The 15,910-nt window shown below is 39.4% G+C and overlaps 1 protein-coding gene across 1 annotated transcript; it reads left to right on the top strand.

Annotated features, from left to right (window-relative positions):
- Window positions 1–8,364: 8,364 nt before the first annotated feature.
- Window positions 8,365–15,629, top strand: LOC139720212 (uncharacterized). Its single transcript, XM_071631574.1, has 9 exons — window positions 8,365–8,616; window positions 9,996–10,104; window positions 11,117–11,218; window positions 11,634–11,842; window positions 12,576–12,676; window positions 13,129–13,354; window positions 13,873–13,998; window positions 14,681–14,830; window positions 15,552–15,629. The coding sequence occupies exons 1-9, from the start codon at window positions 8,365–8,367 to the stop codon at window positions 15,627–15,629; spliced, it is 1,353 nt and encodes a 450-aa protein (XP_071487675.1).
- Window positions 15,630–15,910: the final 281 nt, after the last annotated feature.

Consider the following 15,910-nt stretch of genomic DNA (forward strand, 5'->3'; position numbering starts at 1 on the left):
TTCTCTGGGATGCCACATAGTCCAAAACCTGATGGAAATAATTGATCAAAATTAGAGAGAACATCTGTCAACTTGTCATACTTGAAGTCTAACTCTTATTACATAGGATTGTAGAGTAGGGAAGGTCTATGGCACATAGAAATGGTACGCATGACTTCAACAGCAAAATTGTTTATGTCCACTTTGGGATTTTTTTTTTTTTTTGGTAGTTTTTTGTAGTAGTATTTCTACTACACTGTAGTAGTCTAAGTTCTATCCACTAACAACGACACTGAAACTGTAAAAATTAATAACTTTTGAACTGTCTGACTTTCCTCAAACTTTTACTGATGTGTTCTACTGAAGTGCTACTCAGTCCACACACATATTGAGGTGAACTTGTCCCTTAATATCTGTCTCCTTTTGCACACACTTTTAAACCTGTCCATTGCACTGGAATCACTCTTTATCCATTCTCGAAAAGATTAAATCTCCTGTTAACGTAGGACATAGCCCAACCAATTTATGATATATGGGGTTAAAGAGTTTCACTCAGACTCAGAGCTTTCGATACCCTTTCTTGTAAGAACAATTCATACAAAATTTCAATAATGCTAGATATTATATTGTCTCTGGTCTTACCTCCCACTAGGATGGTCGAGTTGTCAGGAATCTCTTTGACAGCATCTGCAGCATTTTCACAGAACTCCACATTCAGGTGTTGTGATGTTGAAATGCATCTTGCAAAACTCTTCACATAGAAGAATGGAGAGGGTATACATAGAGAAAAGAGAAGATAAGTTTATAAATTCCATTTACATTTTTCACAAGTACTTCATGCAATATCATTCTTGAAAGTTCAGAGGTTTTAACCACTGATTTTATGGAAATTCTGCTTTTTCTTTTTCTTCTTCTTTCGATAAAGTACAGGTCAGCATGGGATGCATCAGTGTACTGGTATGGTATGAGCTGAGGTGCAGGCATGTAACAGTGTACCATTTAAAACATTTGCTGCGAGGACATACATGTACTGTACGTACGGTGCACTGCTAGTTAAAATCATCTTTAACATCACTTCTCAAAGGCATTGTGCTGTCCACAGAAAGAATGATCTTATCATTACAGTGTCTATTGGACATTTAAAGACAAAGGAAACTCCATCCATACTAGCTATAAAGCCTATATCATGTTGCTTTGCAAAGAAGGCAAACAGAAAAATGGTTGCTCCCTCAGAGGCATTCTTTGCCCTTAAGTTCAGACTCTCGAAGTCTAATTCTTAATCTTATTCATTGTCATAACCTTATTTTAAAACAAATTCAAATCTGACTTTGTTAAAATCTAGATCTATTTCTAGAAATATATCAATCAAGTGATATCTAGATTCTATATCCAATGATTGTGTTATGCTCTTAGTTTACCCATGTCCATGTCATGTGATATTTATATGCCGTTGAGAATTTCGGCTGCGTGCACTTAGGATCTACAATTGTAGTCTACATTGTACAAGTAGGACTTTAGCAGCTAGAACTAGCACTGTACTTGTGTAGCAGTAGCCGTAAAGAAATTTACTCGACGACAAACGGAGACATTACATGAAATGTAGTATGTGGGACTGCAAGGTGGTACAACTCGAGTAAATCATGTGATGACGCGCTTCGATAAAGAAATGTTACCAACAAGCGTAGATTGTCAAAAAACACAGTTCATAGCTTTATTTCATCATTGATCTGAGTACACCTACCTTAACTTCAACTCTATGCTTGTCCAATCTTGAGACTGGAGCTCGAGCTGTTGAGATACGCAAAACTGATCTGTGGAGATTTCGCAGAATATTCGCCATATTGACTACATGAGAGTTCATTGACCTGCTGATCCGGTGATCGAGGGCATCAACATTGTTTAGTTTCTATCACAGACTCAGGAATCTATCTATCTTTGTTATTACAATGCGACAAACTGTTGAGGTAACAAGTATAAACGATATATCGTGTCATTAGAGCATCGCATTTCCTCTTTTAAGAGGGTAAACAATACAACATTTGTGAACTTGTGTACAATTGAATTTAAAAACATGAAAACTGGAAAGCAGACTAGCATTCCAGTGTTGGGAGTGGCGGGGGTGTGTCAGCCAGCGTTGTAAAAGTGCAAGTTTTGAATTTTATCATTACATTACAAGGAGGCTCAAAACATTGTATCACAACTAACTTTTCTATCCCCTTTGAACCCATGTTCGATGCCGCCACTCAAAAATATTTGAACTATGTGTCAGATTTGATGTGCCTCACAGATAAGAAGGCAATCAATTAGACGTGTCTCATTGCATAATGGGACATTTTGTTTACACTGGTCCCAAACTTTGGAATAATTTAGATGACAGTTTAACGGATCTGTTACATTCCTTACGTCACAATTTAGAAAATATTTGCTTTCGAGATATAACGTTAGATAATCAAATTATTCATGTGGTATTAATTTTGTTTTCATCTGTCCTGTCCTGAATGGTGTGTACTATCACACAAACGTTTTATTCCTCTGCTCTTTCTTATCTCTTCTATCCGCTCTCTACATGTTCTGTGTTGTTTTGTAATGTGAGGCATTATGATTTCTTCATTGTATAATGTCTTGTTTTTTGTGTATTATGTATAAATGCGTTTATCATACCTGTGCATGTATGAAGGAACTATGCATACAATGTATGGTTGAGACATGAGGATGCACGAATAGAAATTACGCAAAAAGCAAACAAACAAACAATGAAGAAATAAAAAAATCGCAATTATTACACTAGGCACGTCCGTTCACTTAGCTTACATAGCTCTATACAAAGAGCAATACTCGAATATTGTATTATAGGCATATACCATAGCAGTTTTATTTCAGCAGAAATGAGGGGGAAAGTTATAAAATCGGCTTTCCAGGAGAGTATAGTTCAAGCACTTTCATAACATGCAGCTCTAATTTACATCTTGTAGATAATTTTTCTCTTTTTTTTTGTTTCTTTTTTCTTCATCATCATCACCTTCTTCTTCTTCTACTTCTTCTTCTTCTTCTTCAAATACAAAGCCGCATGTTGAGTATACTCGCTAAACTATTACTGGTGAAAGGCTCTGAAAGATGCAGACAGTTAATTCAATTTTCATTTTTTTTTAATGAAAAAAACCCATGCATATCACTTTCTTTCACCAACAGAGAATAAGATAAACAAGACAATGTGAAATCCAAAGAGTGTATTCAACAGTCTTGGCGTTTAAGAAAATGAATAATATTTATGATGATCTGTGTACAAGATTAAAAAGTCTCATGCGTGGATAAATGACTATACAGTATGTTCCCCCCCCCCCAAAAAAAAAAAAAAATTAAAACGGGGCCCTCCGCAATGATATCTTTAAAAATAGTGAATCAATCTGAATACAAATTCAGGGTATGAAACTATAACTCATTGCCCACATCTTACAGAAAACCCCACTCGATTTGCTTCAGTGGTCAAAGAGAAATACGGAATTTTGTAGAGGATGTCGGGAATCTCTTCTGTCCAAGTTCTGGCTGTTATTCACACACAAGATCATCGAAATGCTAAACTGGGAAGAATCCGATTCATGACATGCTTTACAACAATTCACATTTCTCTGTGACCGCTTAACCAAATCGAATGGGAATTTCTGCAAAATAGAGCTAAAATGTTATATTTTAAGACCCTGAAGTAGCATTAAAAAATTTAATCATATTGGGCATTATCAATGCGAAAATCGGATTGTAATTTTTTGGGGGACATACTGCAGTAAGTCACCCCAAAAATTACAACCAGATTTTCGAATTGATAACACCTAATGTGATCAACCTGTCTAAGTGCTACTTCAGGGTCTTAAAATATAACATCTTAATTCTATTTTGCAGAAAAACCCATTCAATTTGGTTAAGCGGTCACAGAAAAATATGGATTGTTGTAAAGCACGTCACGAGTCTGATTCTTCCAATTTTAGCAATTCAATGCTCTTGTGAGTGAATAATAGACAGAATTTGGTCAGAAGAGATTCCCGACATCCTCTACAAAATTCCGTATTTCTCTTTGACCACTGAAGCAAATCGAATAGGGTTTTCTGTAAGTAAGATGTGGGCAATGAGTTATAGTTTCATACCCTGATTTGTATTTAGATTGATTCACTATTTTTAAAGATATCATTGCGGAGGGCCCCGTTGTATTTTTTTTTTTTTTTGGGGGGGGGGGGCATACTGTATAGCTGACTTATTAAAAGTCAACTTCTCTTACTTTCTCCTGAAACAAGTTGACTGAAGGCGAGCTGATGACACTTTGGGGCGAGGGGTCCCACAGACGGATGGTGGTTTGGCGACCAATGTCCCCCTCAAGACTGACAAGCAGGCCTTCGGGATGACGAATTCGACTGTCATAACCTAGCTCTTGTCCTTGTATTCAGTGGTGTCAGGTGATGGGTACAGATGTCTACATTATGGTTGTTTGTGATTTTGTATACATCATTGTTACCTTGGCAGTGGGGCAACGATGCTGTACAATATACCCTTTCTGCGCCAATGAGTAAAATGTGCACAAATTTTACATATTTATTAATGGACAAGTAGTTAATGTGACATGGAGAAAGTTAAAGACATTCCAGTCTAGTCATAGATTACTCTGATAAGAAACAGTAAAATCCCGTGAGTATAACAGAGAAAAATTGATCATAATTGGATAAAGATTAGGGAAGTTATGAAATTGTGAAGTTTAGCTAATTTCTGCAGAACGCCCCTCGTACAGTTGATATGAACATGCGAATGAGTGCGCTGATGGTGTCATCACCTCATGATTTTACATTGATCGTTTCCAAAAAGAAAAAAAAAGTGACGAAAATTCAATGTTTCTGTTAGTAGAGTGTGAAACATGATGTTATTCCTGCTTGAATAACGTCAGAACAACGATGAGTATGATTATCAGACTTTGAGGCTTGGATGTAATTGCGTCTGAATGAAAAACTGGAAATTTAATATTGTATGTACAAACTACATGGCAAGCTGTGAGGGTATGACATCATCGATTCACTATTTGCATATTCATATCGACTGCTCAAGAACTGTTTCCTGAAAAAAAAAAAACGTGAAACTTTCGTGACTTTGAAATGTCATAACTTCCTCAGTTTTCTACCGATTTCTATTAGATTTTCATTGTTGTACTGAGACAATTTCACTCATTATTTTCAAAGTATCTTTCATCTGTACTGGAATTTCCCTTCAAGGTCTGTTAGTGTGCTGATGATGACACTGCTTTCTCTTGAGAAGTCATTCTTGACGGTTCTTGACGTTTCTGGAGGGGATTGACTTTGGTTATTGTATGATTCATATGTTTATGTCGTCGGGGGGATTTGACTTCACTTAAAGAATAAATAAGCAAATCATACGAGATATTAATGTTAGAGTATACCAAAAGGAATTTTCAGACTGCTAGCAATAAAAAGCGGCTTCAAACACTGAATATCAAAGGTACAAATACACCTGTGGAATTCTTTTGCCCATCGATAGAAAACTGCAAACGCTGTTTGCACAATAGCCAGTTGGAACTCCAGCTCTTGAACCTCGATTTTATGTAAAAAGAAATTGTTCTCACTACAAAGGGTCGCTTTCATTGCAAGATGGACACAGTAGGAAGGAACTCTTCACTGGGTACCTTGCTGAGAATGGATTATCAGTCAACTGTTCATGTCTTTAACGCTGTATTGTGCATGAACGTCCCTATATAGGATGTGGTACGCGAGAAGGATTGTAATTCGGTCTCGGTTGACCGACCTTTCATTAAGTCCCAGCAGACGCTACTGCACTGGAACTGACTTTTCCAACGTTTCAGTGGATTTCGACAAGAAATGTTATGGTTTGTGGTTATTAAAGCAGTAAATTAAGTCTCTTTCATGCGAGACGCATTTTTCTTACGAGCACGTGGTTTCATACTCTTCTAATTCATCTATAGATTACGTCGTGGTCCAGAGGACTGGGCTCTGAATGTGAGGTCAGTGAAAAAGTCCCGAATTCAATCCATTTATTGGCACGAATGAGCGTGAACAAGACGCTCTCTGCAATGCACAATGTTCGTCTTTCCCACAGTGCGTGTGATGGGATCCGTGCTAGAAATTGAACGTTATTGTTCTGTGAGAAAACTAAAGCACAGTCATAAACTCCATTATATACCATAACAATCACAAAGTTCATCACTTAATTGGATAGGGAATACACCAGAATAAAGTTTATGCAATCTGCAGTGAGGTGAAAATCACTGAATGGTGCGATGTGCGAAGAAGATCCCAAACACCTAAATTTCAAATTTTGCAAGCAATATTTTGTCAAATTTTAACCACAGCTGCAGAAAAAAAAAAGAATTGACGTTATTTTTGCGTTTATGAATTAACACTGGAAGTATTTGCCCCAAACTCCCCAGTGGTTTATTTCCGCACCAGATGCAAGATTCCCCAAAGATTCTTTTGAGCAAAAAGATACCACATTTTCTGAGGAAGATGTGTCTTAATGATGAATAATTACTTTTCGCCACTTCTACACTAACAATGAGCGGTACATCGGGGCGGTACATAATGGTGGAGATACGGGGATGCGCGGGTAGAAATTACGCAAAGATGATGAATAACAAAACTCAAAATTACTCAACTGGACACGCCCGGACTCCAATCGGACATATCCATTTATAACGAAGTATACTTGAAGAGTATACCATGTCGGTTTTATTTGGGGAAATTAATGGGAAGGGTGACAAACTCGGCTTTCCAGGAGGGTAAATTCTCAAATACTCTCAAAGCGTACTGCTCTGATTTGCGTTTTACACACTTTGAACGGAATTGACTTGTGTTTTTTATATGTTATCATTAGGGACATTTAATGAATAAACAAGCAAAATATACCCGACATTATGTTAGATTTTAAAATGAATTTTCAAAGTGCTCATTCTCAAAGATGGCTGCATCAAACGCCAAGATCACAGGCACAAAATTAATGCACCCGTGGAATTCTTTTGTACATCCCTTATAATACTGCATGAAAGCTGTTAGAATAATACAGCCAGTTGATGAACCTCCTACTCTCGAACCTCCTTGAACTTACGGAGAATTCTTCTATATAGCAGACGTAGTTAAATGGTGCATTGTCATGTTGTGAGATTTTGACGCAACTCGTTCAGAGCACGAAGACCTGTCCGACGTAGCCACAATTACTGTTCACGAAAAAAGGAATGAGGGCTGTGGAACTAATGGCCCATGACATAAATCTTGACACTGAAGTAAAAGGTCATGAAGGTTATACTACGAATACTTTGTGTATAAATAGAATGCATTCATCAAGACCCAGATGTGGAAAGTCTCAGTAACTCGTAACTGGGTTAGCTATACAATACAACAAAACAAGCATCGCTTGCCATGATAATTCGTCATTTGAACACGTTGTTACGCAACACTCAAACTTGTCGTGTCACAGTTATAATGAATGTGAATTACATTTTGAGCAAAAAAAAAAAAGTTCCAATTCTTACGTAACTGACACAGATTTTACAAGGACCACTGCTTTGAGGCGTAATCAACTATTCTACTTCGAATTGGCTGTCATAGGAAAAGGAATGTGGTGACAGCGATTCTCATAATCACTCAGTCTTTCACACTTTTTTTTTTTTTTTACATCGGTCTGTCAGTAATTTTATCTTATCACTTGCCGCTCATTCTAGAAGCGATGTCTGGATGGCCCAGAACTTGAAACTGCCTCAAACCTTGCCTTTTATTAGACCGGCGACACATCGTGCTGATGAATTGTTAGTGTTGGAATATCTACAATTGCTGAAATCAGTGTGTGTTATCAAGAGTGCAATATTTGGTCGTCTTTCGGTCTCAATAGGCCTATCTAAATATTATTTCTTCGTCAGCGGTAAGTATAGTATCCTTTTGTTTCACTCATCTTTACCCGTCAAGATATCTAAGATAAGAGGCCTAAAGCCTTTTCATGGCATCACGTGAATGAAATTATATTTAGATTATACCTTAAAAACTAAGGCATATAGAACTAAAGACTAGCTTCTTTATGTATTTTCTAAAATGATTAACTCGAAGGATGCCATGAACTAATGGTAGACGCACACTGTGACAATCCTCACGCACACAAACCTCGAATTGCTATTTACTTGCAGGTGGCCTTTCGACACAGTTCGAGAAAGGACCTACGGCAATAGTATTCGTTGTTCGAGATTGTTGTTTGTCCGACTTATGTTATGTATTACTTGTCAAAAAATCAAAACATACAATCATCCAGTATAAAGGAAAAAAAACTCTTCATCTTCAATAAAATTGCTATTCATGACCACAGACGCGGTCCCATTTCTCAGGACACCAGACTATGTCCAGTGCGATAAACGCCAACGTGCTGGTCCCATCCATTCTGGACCGTTTCATCCCCAACCGAGGGGCTCTGGATCTCGACCTTGCCGAGTTTCTGCTGTCGCGGACACCCTCGAACACGGCGGGTCGACATCGACACGGGAGTACGGACCTGAGTGACCTCTCCGACGACTCGTTCTCTTCGACTGCGACGTCGAACAGTTGCTTGGACGCTCTGGACATATCTGGACATAGCAGCTTGAACGATTCCGTGAGAACCTGTAGTCGATATTCGGATTGTAATTTTTAATATGCTTATTTTGAAATCATTGTATTTTCCACAGGGCGACCTGAACATTAATTACATGATGACTGACATATAGTCCTAGGGGACATGACAAACTTAAAATCAAAACATTCGATTAATTATCTCCGACGACAACAAAAGTCATAATCTGCTGTTATAGTGATATGGGATAGTCGAATTACATTGAGAATCCATATCTTGAACACATAAATATAGCGGGTTGTTTACGCGAAAATGTTCTCTCGGGGTCATCCCACGAGACAGACACTCATGAGTCATTCGACCCACGAGTTCGACATTGAAAAAAAAAGAGAATTCACGAGTCATACAGCCCATGAGCCAGACGCTATGCAAATAAGGTCCGTGAGTTCTGACAGTAGGCAAACAAGGCCCACAAGTCCGACACTAGGCGAAAAAAAAAATGGTCCATGAGTCCGACACTATAGGCGAAAAAGCCCACGAGCCTATCATTACATCACTGGGTTTAATGTGTCGGTTCCGTGCTCCTTTTTGCTTTGTGTCGAACCCGTGGGGTTTGTTTGCCTAGTGTCAGACTCGTGGGTCTTATTTGCCTAGTGTCGAGCTCATGGGCCATGACTCGTGGGTGTCGAACTCGTGAGGTGCACCCGTTCTCTCATGGGGAAAACGGAACAAGAATGTTTCACGTGATCATGTTCATCTGTATGAACCATGGTATATACACTACTTTTTGTTTATTGAAGTGACATCTAAACTATATATGACATTCGCATAACTAAATTAAGATGCAAGCAAATCACGTGGACGGGAAACAGACGTGCGGGTGACGTAATAGTGACGTAGTAAGAGCTACTTTTTACTGACTTGCTGATGTCACCATCACCAGTGAAGACACACTTTCAGACAGGTGCGATGCATTGGTAGGCTTTTATGCTTGGGAGCATTTCACAGTATGCAGTGAAACCCACTTCTAAACGTCATTCATGGGTTGGTATGGGATCGAAGTTTGAAAGTTACAAACTACAACTAAAAGTGCCAAGATCGAAAATGATATATGAGAGAACAAGAGGCAATGATTCCAGTTTGTGCCGTCATGTATGTACAACGATATAAACAAAATAGGAGAATTTCACAAAATGTCTTTTTTTTTTGACAAAGAGTATACATTGCCATGACATGTTACTGACACATGTTAAGGGTAACATTGCTGACCCTGCCTTCTGAAAAAGACAAGTCAAGCGCTCTTTCATTTTACTGGAAATCTGAAAATATATTGAATTCTCTTTATATTCTTATAGTCTTTTTTACTTTATATTTTCACATATGTTTGGATGAATTTGTGCTTTAAATCTCGCTGTCTTCAGAGTTCAGCTGGTGACGTCTTTGGCAATCGGGTCGCATCTCTTCTTTTCAGCAATTACGAGGGAGAAAACGAGAAGATTTTGCGCTTTTGTCCCCGATTGAGAAGCAAAGGTAATATCCAACACTGGTCCAATATCTCGGAATCATCGCGGTTTATGACTATTGGTAGCCTATACATTATTATACGCTGAGTCAAGTTCACGTTCCCATATCATGCTTATCAAGAGAAGCATGAAGCAAACTGTTTTGCAAACAGGAAGTGGGTGTAAAATTGCACAATAGTTTATATCAACCTTGTCAACTTCGAAAGGAAATTGATAATTGCCACTATTCAACATGCATGTCACAGTCATGACAGTAGTCATATACACGTATTGAATGAGCTATTTCTACAAACAGGATAAAACCCGGTAAAACTTCCCAGGGCGTGTTTAGAATCAGCGGTTTTGTTCGGTCAGTTATTTTCAAATGTGTGTTCTTAGTAAAAGCGTTCACAAAAAAGTAGTCAAGTATTTCTTCAATTAGTCTACAATCCTTATTCTTTTTTCTGACAATCAGATGTAACCCTATTCCAACTGTAAAAATAGTACAGTGTAGCTGTACAAATTCACATACACTGTATCGAGAATTTTGTTTTTGTCCTGTGTAAAAAATTATGCGCTTAATTTTCTCAGCATAATTTATACACATTTCCTTTAGAATCTGATCTGTCAAAGAATGCGACAAAAATGGCAATGTTCTTAAGCATCATGGTGACAGAATGTCCCATCTGTAAACAAAATGGAGAAGTTACAAGTGTTTTTTCTATGCTTTCTTTAAACATGTTAATGTCCTACTGTATGGCCAGTATGGGCATATAATCTCATCATCCCATCTGAGAAAGTTACGTTCGTGATAACCATGACAACTTTCCGATTTTGCTCTTCCTCTCACCGATTGGTCATCTTCACACATCCCCTGAAATTATCTGCAAACTTCATGTCAAGCATGTCAAGCATTGCTCGTATCCTTTCTCCTCGCCCTCTTCCTCGCAATTCTCCTCCTCCCCCCCCCCCCCCCCCCCCCTCCTCCTCCTCCATAGAGCCCAAGGACACCAAACCTCCTCTCGGAGTCTTCAATCCAGATGCTGAGTCTAGCCAAGGGAGTCGCCGACCGCTCGGCAGGCGAGTGCTGAGGGCGGTACCAGAAAAGATTTATGACGTGCCAGGCATCGAGAAAAGCGCAGGTATGATTGACATTATAATAATCCCTATTGCTTGCACCCCGAGAAAAAGCACTTCCAATGGCCATGCTATAACTTCACAGTCACTTACTATCAACAAGATTGACGTTACTTTAGTTTTTTGTTTTGTGAACTTTTATTCACGGTTTCGCACAGTTCTATCGTGTAGACCTATCATGGAATTTGCGTCCAAGCCTGGATGAGATAAAGGCGTTTCTGCTTGATTGTTTATATGAATATAAAATGCATTCCTACCTTTAAACATACCACAAACCCTTATGACTTTTCATATTGCTCTCTAAGAACAAAATCATATACATGTAATAGATAATGACCCTTTTCCTAGATTCGTCGGAATGACCATTAACATTGATAGAAATGAATCACTTTTCTTTTTTCTCGCTCTCCATTTCATCAGTGCATAACATGATCGACGTCCATCAACGAGGCGAGCTCGTCTTCGCCTTTAAGCAGGTGGTGTACACGTGGCACCCTCCATCGACGGATATCCAGGTCGTGTACGAGCCGGAGAGGCGCTCCGATTTCGTCCACATCAACTGCGTGGCGTGGCACGATGACGCCACTCTGGTTGCGACAGCGGCTCTGGAACATCTTAAGCCAGTCGTCGTGAGTTCGCAAACCGTGATGTTGTGACTAACTGATGACTAATGCTTAATGACTAATGACTAAATTATCGGCGTCCATACCTCTGCCCCGTTCGATCGTCACACATTAATGTTGATTCTCCTCCTTGGTCCTTGCTCCCTCTGCATTTCGAAACTTCTCATTTTATCCTTTTCTTCGCTGTTTGCATCTCCTCTCCTCTCCTCTCCTTCTAGATCTGATGATCGTCATTCTTTTTGTTCCCAATTGCTTCCTGTTCTTGTTGTTTGTTCTGTTTTATTTTGTTATTCTGCTCGTTCTTAAGTACAACAGAGCCTAATTCCTCGTAAGTTATATCGCCACCTTTATCATCATAGCCTTATAGACCTAATACTTAATATTGTAACCAGTGAAACTGCTACTCTCTCTTCTACGTTACATACTAGTAATACAACTGTACGACAATTGGTCTGTTAGGAGATCATCGCGAAAGCTTGATACAAGTATCACACATAATTATTTCATTGAAAATTTCCCCGCCCTGGGTCAATTTTTTTTAAATGTAAAAAGCAAGCAAGCAAACAAACAAACAAAATAAAATAATAAAACCAAAACGACAATTCTGTGAAAATTACCGACACAGCGATTTGGACCTTCGCACAGTGTCATTTTTTTTTAATGAATCCATGCAGCTTTTCTGTGTTTTGTGTGTGTGTGTGTGTTCTGTGGTTTAATTCTTTATTTCCATGTTCCATAGACTCTCAGCAATCCCGACTCCATCATACGCACGCATTATGACATGGTCCCACTCGAATCGTCAGCCTACTCACTGCAGTGGAACAGGACTGGCCTGATGTGGTGAGTTTGGACTTTTCTGGAGCTAATCACCTTCGATGGTGCTTGCATGCGGAGTCATGTATGTGTCGATTTGAATTCTGCAACTCCCCAAAATGGGATGGCCATTATTTTTTCCCTTCTGCACTTATGCATCCCTTCATGAAGATCTTTTCTATTGTTAATATTGTAGATAGCAATAATTGGAGTCTCTTTGACAACATCAATGCAGCAACAACTGAAATGTGAGTATTTGAGCTATTACCATGGTAACTGCGATTGTAGCATCTTCCATCGTAGCAAACCCCTTTCTGAACCGAATGGGCTCCTGATTTACATGGCATTAAACCGCAAGTCTGAAATGAATTTCTGTTTCGATGAATGTAGGACACGTATTTCATTAATTTCAGTTACACGCAAATATAAATGCGCAAAAATGCCGGCATATAATGCGTCTTCATCGCTTGACATTTCAGTGGATGCAGGGACGGTGGCGTGTACCACTACGACACTCGCATCCGGTCCCACAAGCCAGGGTTCACGTTCAAGCGACACGACACTGCCGTACTCACATGCCACTACGACAAGGACGTCGATCTACTGGCTACCGGGGACTCATCTGGCCATCTGATGATATGGGAGAGGCGGCAGCCCCGGGAGCCGCTGCATGAGTTTCTGAACGCCCACGCTGGCCCCATTACGGTAAATCAAAAGTTGCATAGCTGCTCTCCAGTTTCCGGCCAAGTTGTACTAGAGGCCACACGTTTGATATGGAAGTATAGCTGATGCACATTCCCCCTTTGACCCTAAATGCATGCATATACAGCTTTAGGGTTGTATACAGTCATACCTATACAATACTATACTAATGAATTGCAGTGGGTTATTAAGAGGGCCACAACTTTCTGTCAATTTTCCTCGCTTGGATAGGGCATCCTCTCTTTTGAAAATTTCTGTATGTAAAAGATTATCACGAGCACACATTCAAAAGGCAATACAATGTATTATATTCGGCAGCCATACTGCGAGTGCGAGGATTCTCCCCCATTTTTACTCATTCAACACGCAGACAATAAACAAAGTAGCGAAAGGCCTATCCATAATCGTTGGAAAGTGAGCTGTTGCAGGTTTATGGACTCACTTTATCTCTCATTTTATATGAGCATCTTAAAACATGCGTCATAAAAATGATTCAATCGTGAAGCTGTATCCTCCCACAGGCAATGTCGTGGTGTCCATGGCAACCGGGTCTCCTGGCAACAGGCAACGCGAAAAAGGAACCCACTATGAAATTCTGGAACCTGATCACCGGCCTGAAGAGCAAGGAGCGACGTGTTGAAAATGAGGTTCGGAAAAGGTTTCGACATACTTGTATGTCATTCACTGCCATTATTACATCCCAGTCACAGTAATGGACAGACGAAGTTACGTGACGAGAGCAACTCGATGAGAGTCACGTGTTGTGGGTCACATGATAACTATTATAGGTCAAGAGTATTAGACACAATTGATCTCGCAGGCAGTCGTCCATGATCTCTTTTTTTAAAGTAACCTCATCATACTCCATAATCAATACCAATGTACTAAACAAAACTGATGTAACTTCGTTGGCACATTCATTGTTCACATTTTGTGGACATAAACTATACGCTCATAATTACGATGATAACAAAAATAGTGGCGGAATTGTGCAAAGGCTTAATTGGCCGTAGCAGTATCTATCGCAAGGGAAAATCTTATTGCAGCCGTGATTTCATATCATCCGACTGAACGCATTCGAATTAGCAATCAGACAAACAGCTAGTCATAATGGTGACAGTTTCGAACTTATATAGTTTATTTTGGTTTGTTCAGGAAGTTCGACCAGGAGTTGTACAGCGAATAAGACATTATGTGCTACCAATGGGATGATGTGACATACACCTTGACACAGTTCATCGTCAGACCAGTGCCTTTTCTAAGGAATCAAAGTTTCATTCTCCGTAGCTGATTTTTTTTCCCCTTTCGTCTCACTCTTACTGATTCAAGATCACGTCCCTGCAGTGGTTCGAAGCCGAGCACGAACTGATCTCGGGCCATGCCTCGACTACGGACAACATCCTCTTCTGGAAGTACCCGTCGCTGCGACCGAGTAGGGCGCTGCGATTTCACTCGGACAGCGTTATGAACTTGGCGCTTGTGAGAGCGACGTCACAATTAGGTAACAATGTCGTTTTCGGCGTCATTCCTTTCTTTATACAGATTGACCCAGAAGGAGAACGCAGGGCATGTATGCGAATGTTTAAGCTACGACAATATCCATTTCATCTATCTTCTTTCTCATAATGTGAACTAGTCAATACTAATGTGCTTTTGATTTAAGTTTTGCAAAGTCGAAAGAACTGATCTGATTATGAGGATACATTTCGAAATACTGACTGGATATCACGTCCTTCCTACATGACCTATTCAAGAGCATAGCCGGCTTGAATGCCTTGTCTATATTATATATGCTTTATATAAAGGGTGATGTTAACGCGGTATATTTAGCATCTTTTCAAAAGCGGAGACAATACCGTTTTAAATCTGACGCATAATCGATTTAGAACATTGTTAAACTAATATGTTTCAAATAAATGCAGAAATGTACAGATATTAATGTTATGACAATGATTACATCATTATCATTAATGTGTGTTGGGTTCATCCCATCACGCAATTTGCTTATGTTGATTATGTCTTTACCTGCTTGCCCTGTCTTTGGGAAATGTTGAATAATGTCACTCTCAAACACATACGGAAAATATAATCTGCTGAAGAAAAGTTAAACTGCCCTTTTGACTTTCCAGAAAAGAAATCCGTCACAAACGCTTGCTTACTTTTTCTTGGCACTGTCCAAACTTACCCTTTTTACCTCCAGTCTCGGTTTCCTACGACAACTCACTCTGTCTTTGGAATCTTGATACCACGGGCGAAGGGCAAGGAGGAAATTCCGTGATGTCACGATTAAGAGGTAGGCGGTCGCCGTCGCATTATTGCAAAAGAATAATTAGTTCGCCGTTTTCGCTGGGGAATCTTCGATGAGAGTGTATACTTAAGTCGAGTATTGTGGTTGCAAAGGGAGGATATACCGCGAAAATATCGCGGACACGTCAAAGGCAAGTCTTTGCATGTATATTTTCAACAGAACACAGAGTGGTGCACTGGATCGAGTGGATCACTGAGGCTTGGATGCACAATCTGATTGGTTAGATTGATTAAGAAGTTTAAAAACACTCT

This window comes from Diadema antillarum, unplaced genomic scaffold (genome assembly GCF_040938485.1).
Source record: "Diadema antillarum isolate AM-2024a unplaced genomic scaffold, OU_Dant_1.0 scf00000123, whole genome shotgun sequence".
In the NCBI taxonomy this organism is placed as follows: domain Eukaryota; kingdom Metazoa; phylum Echinodermata; class Echinoidea; order Diadematoida; family Diadematidae; genus Diadema; species Diadema antillarum.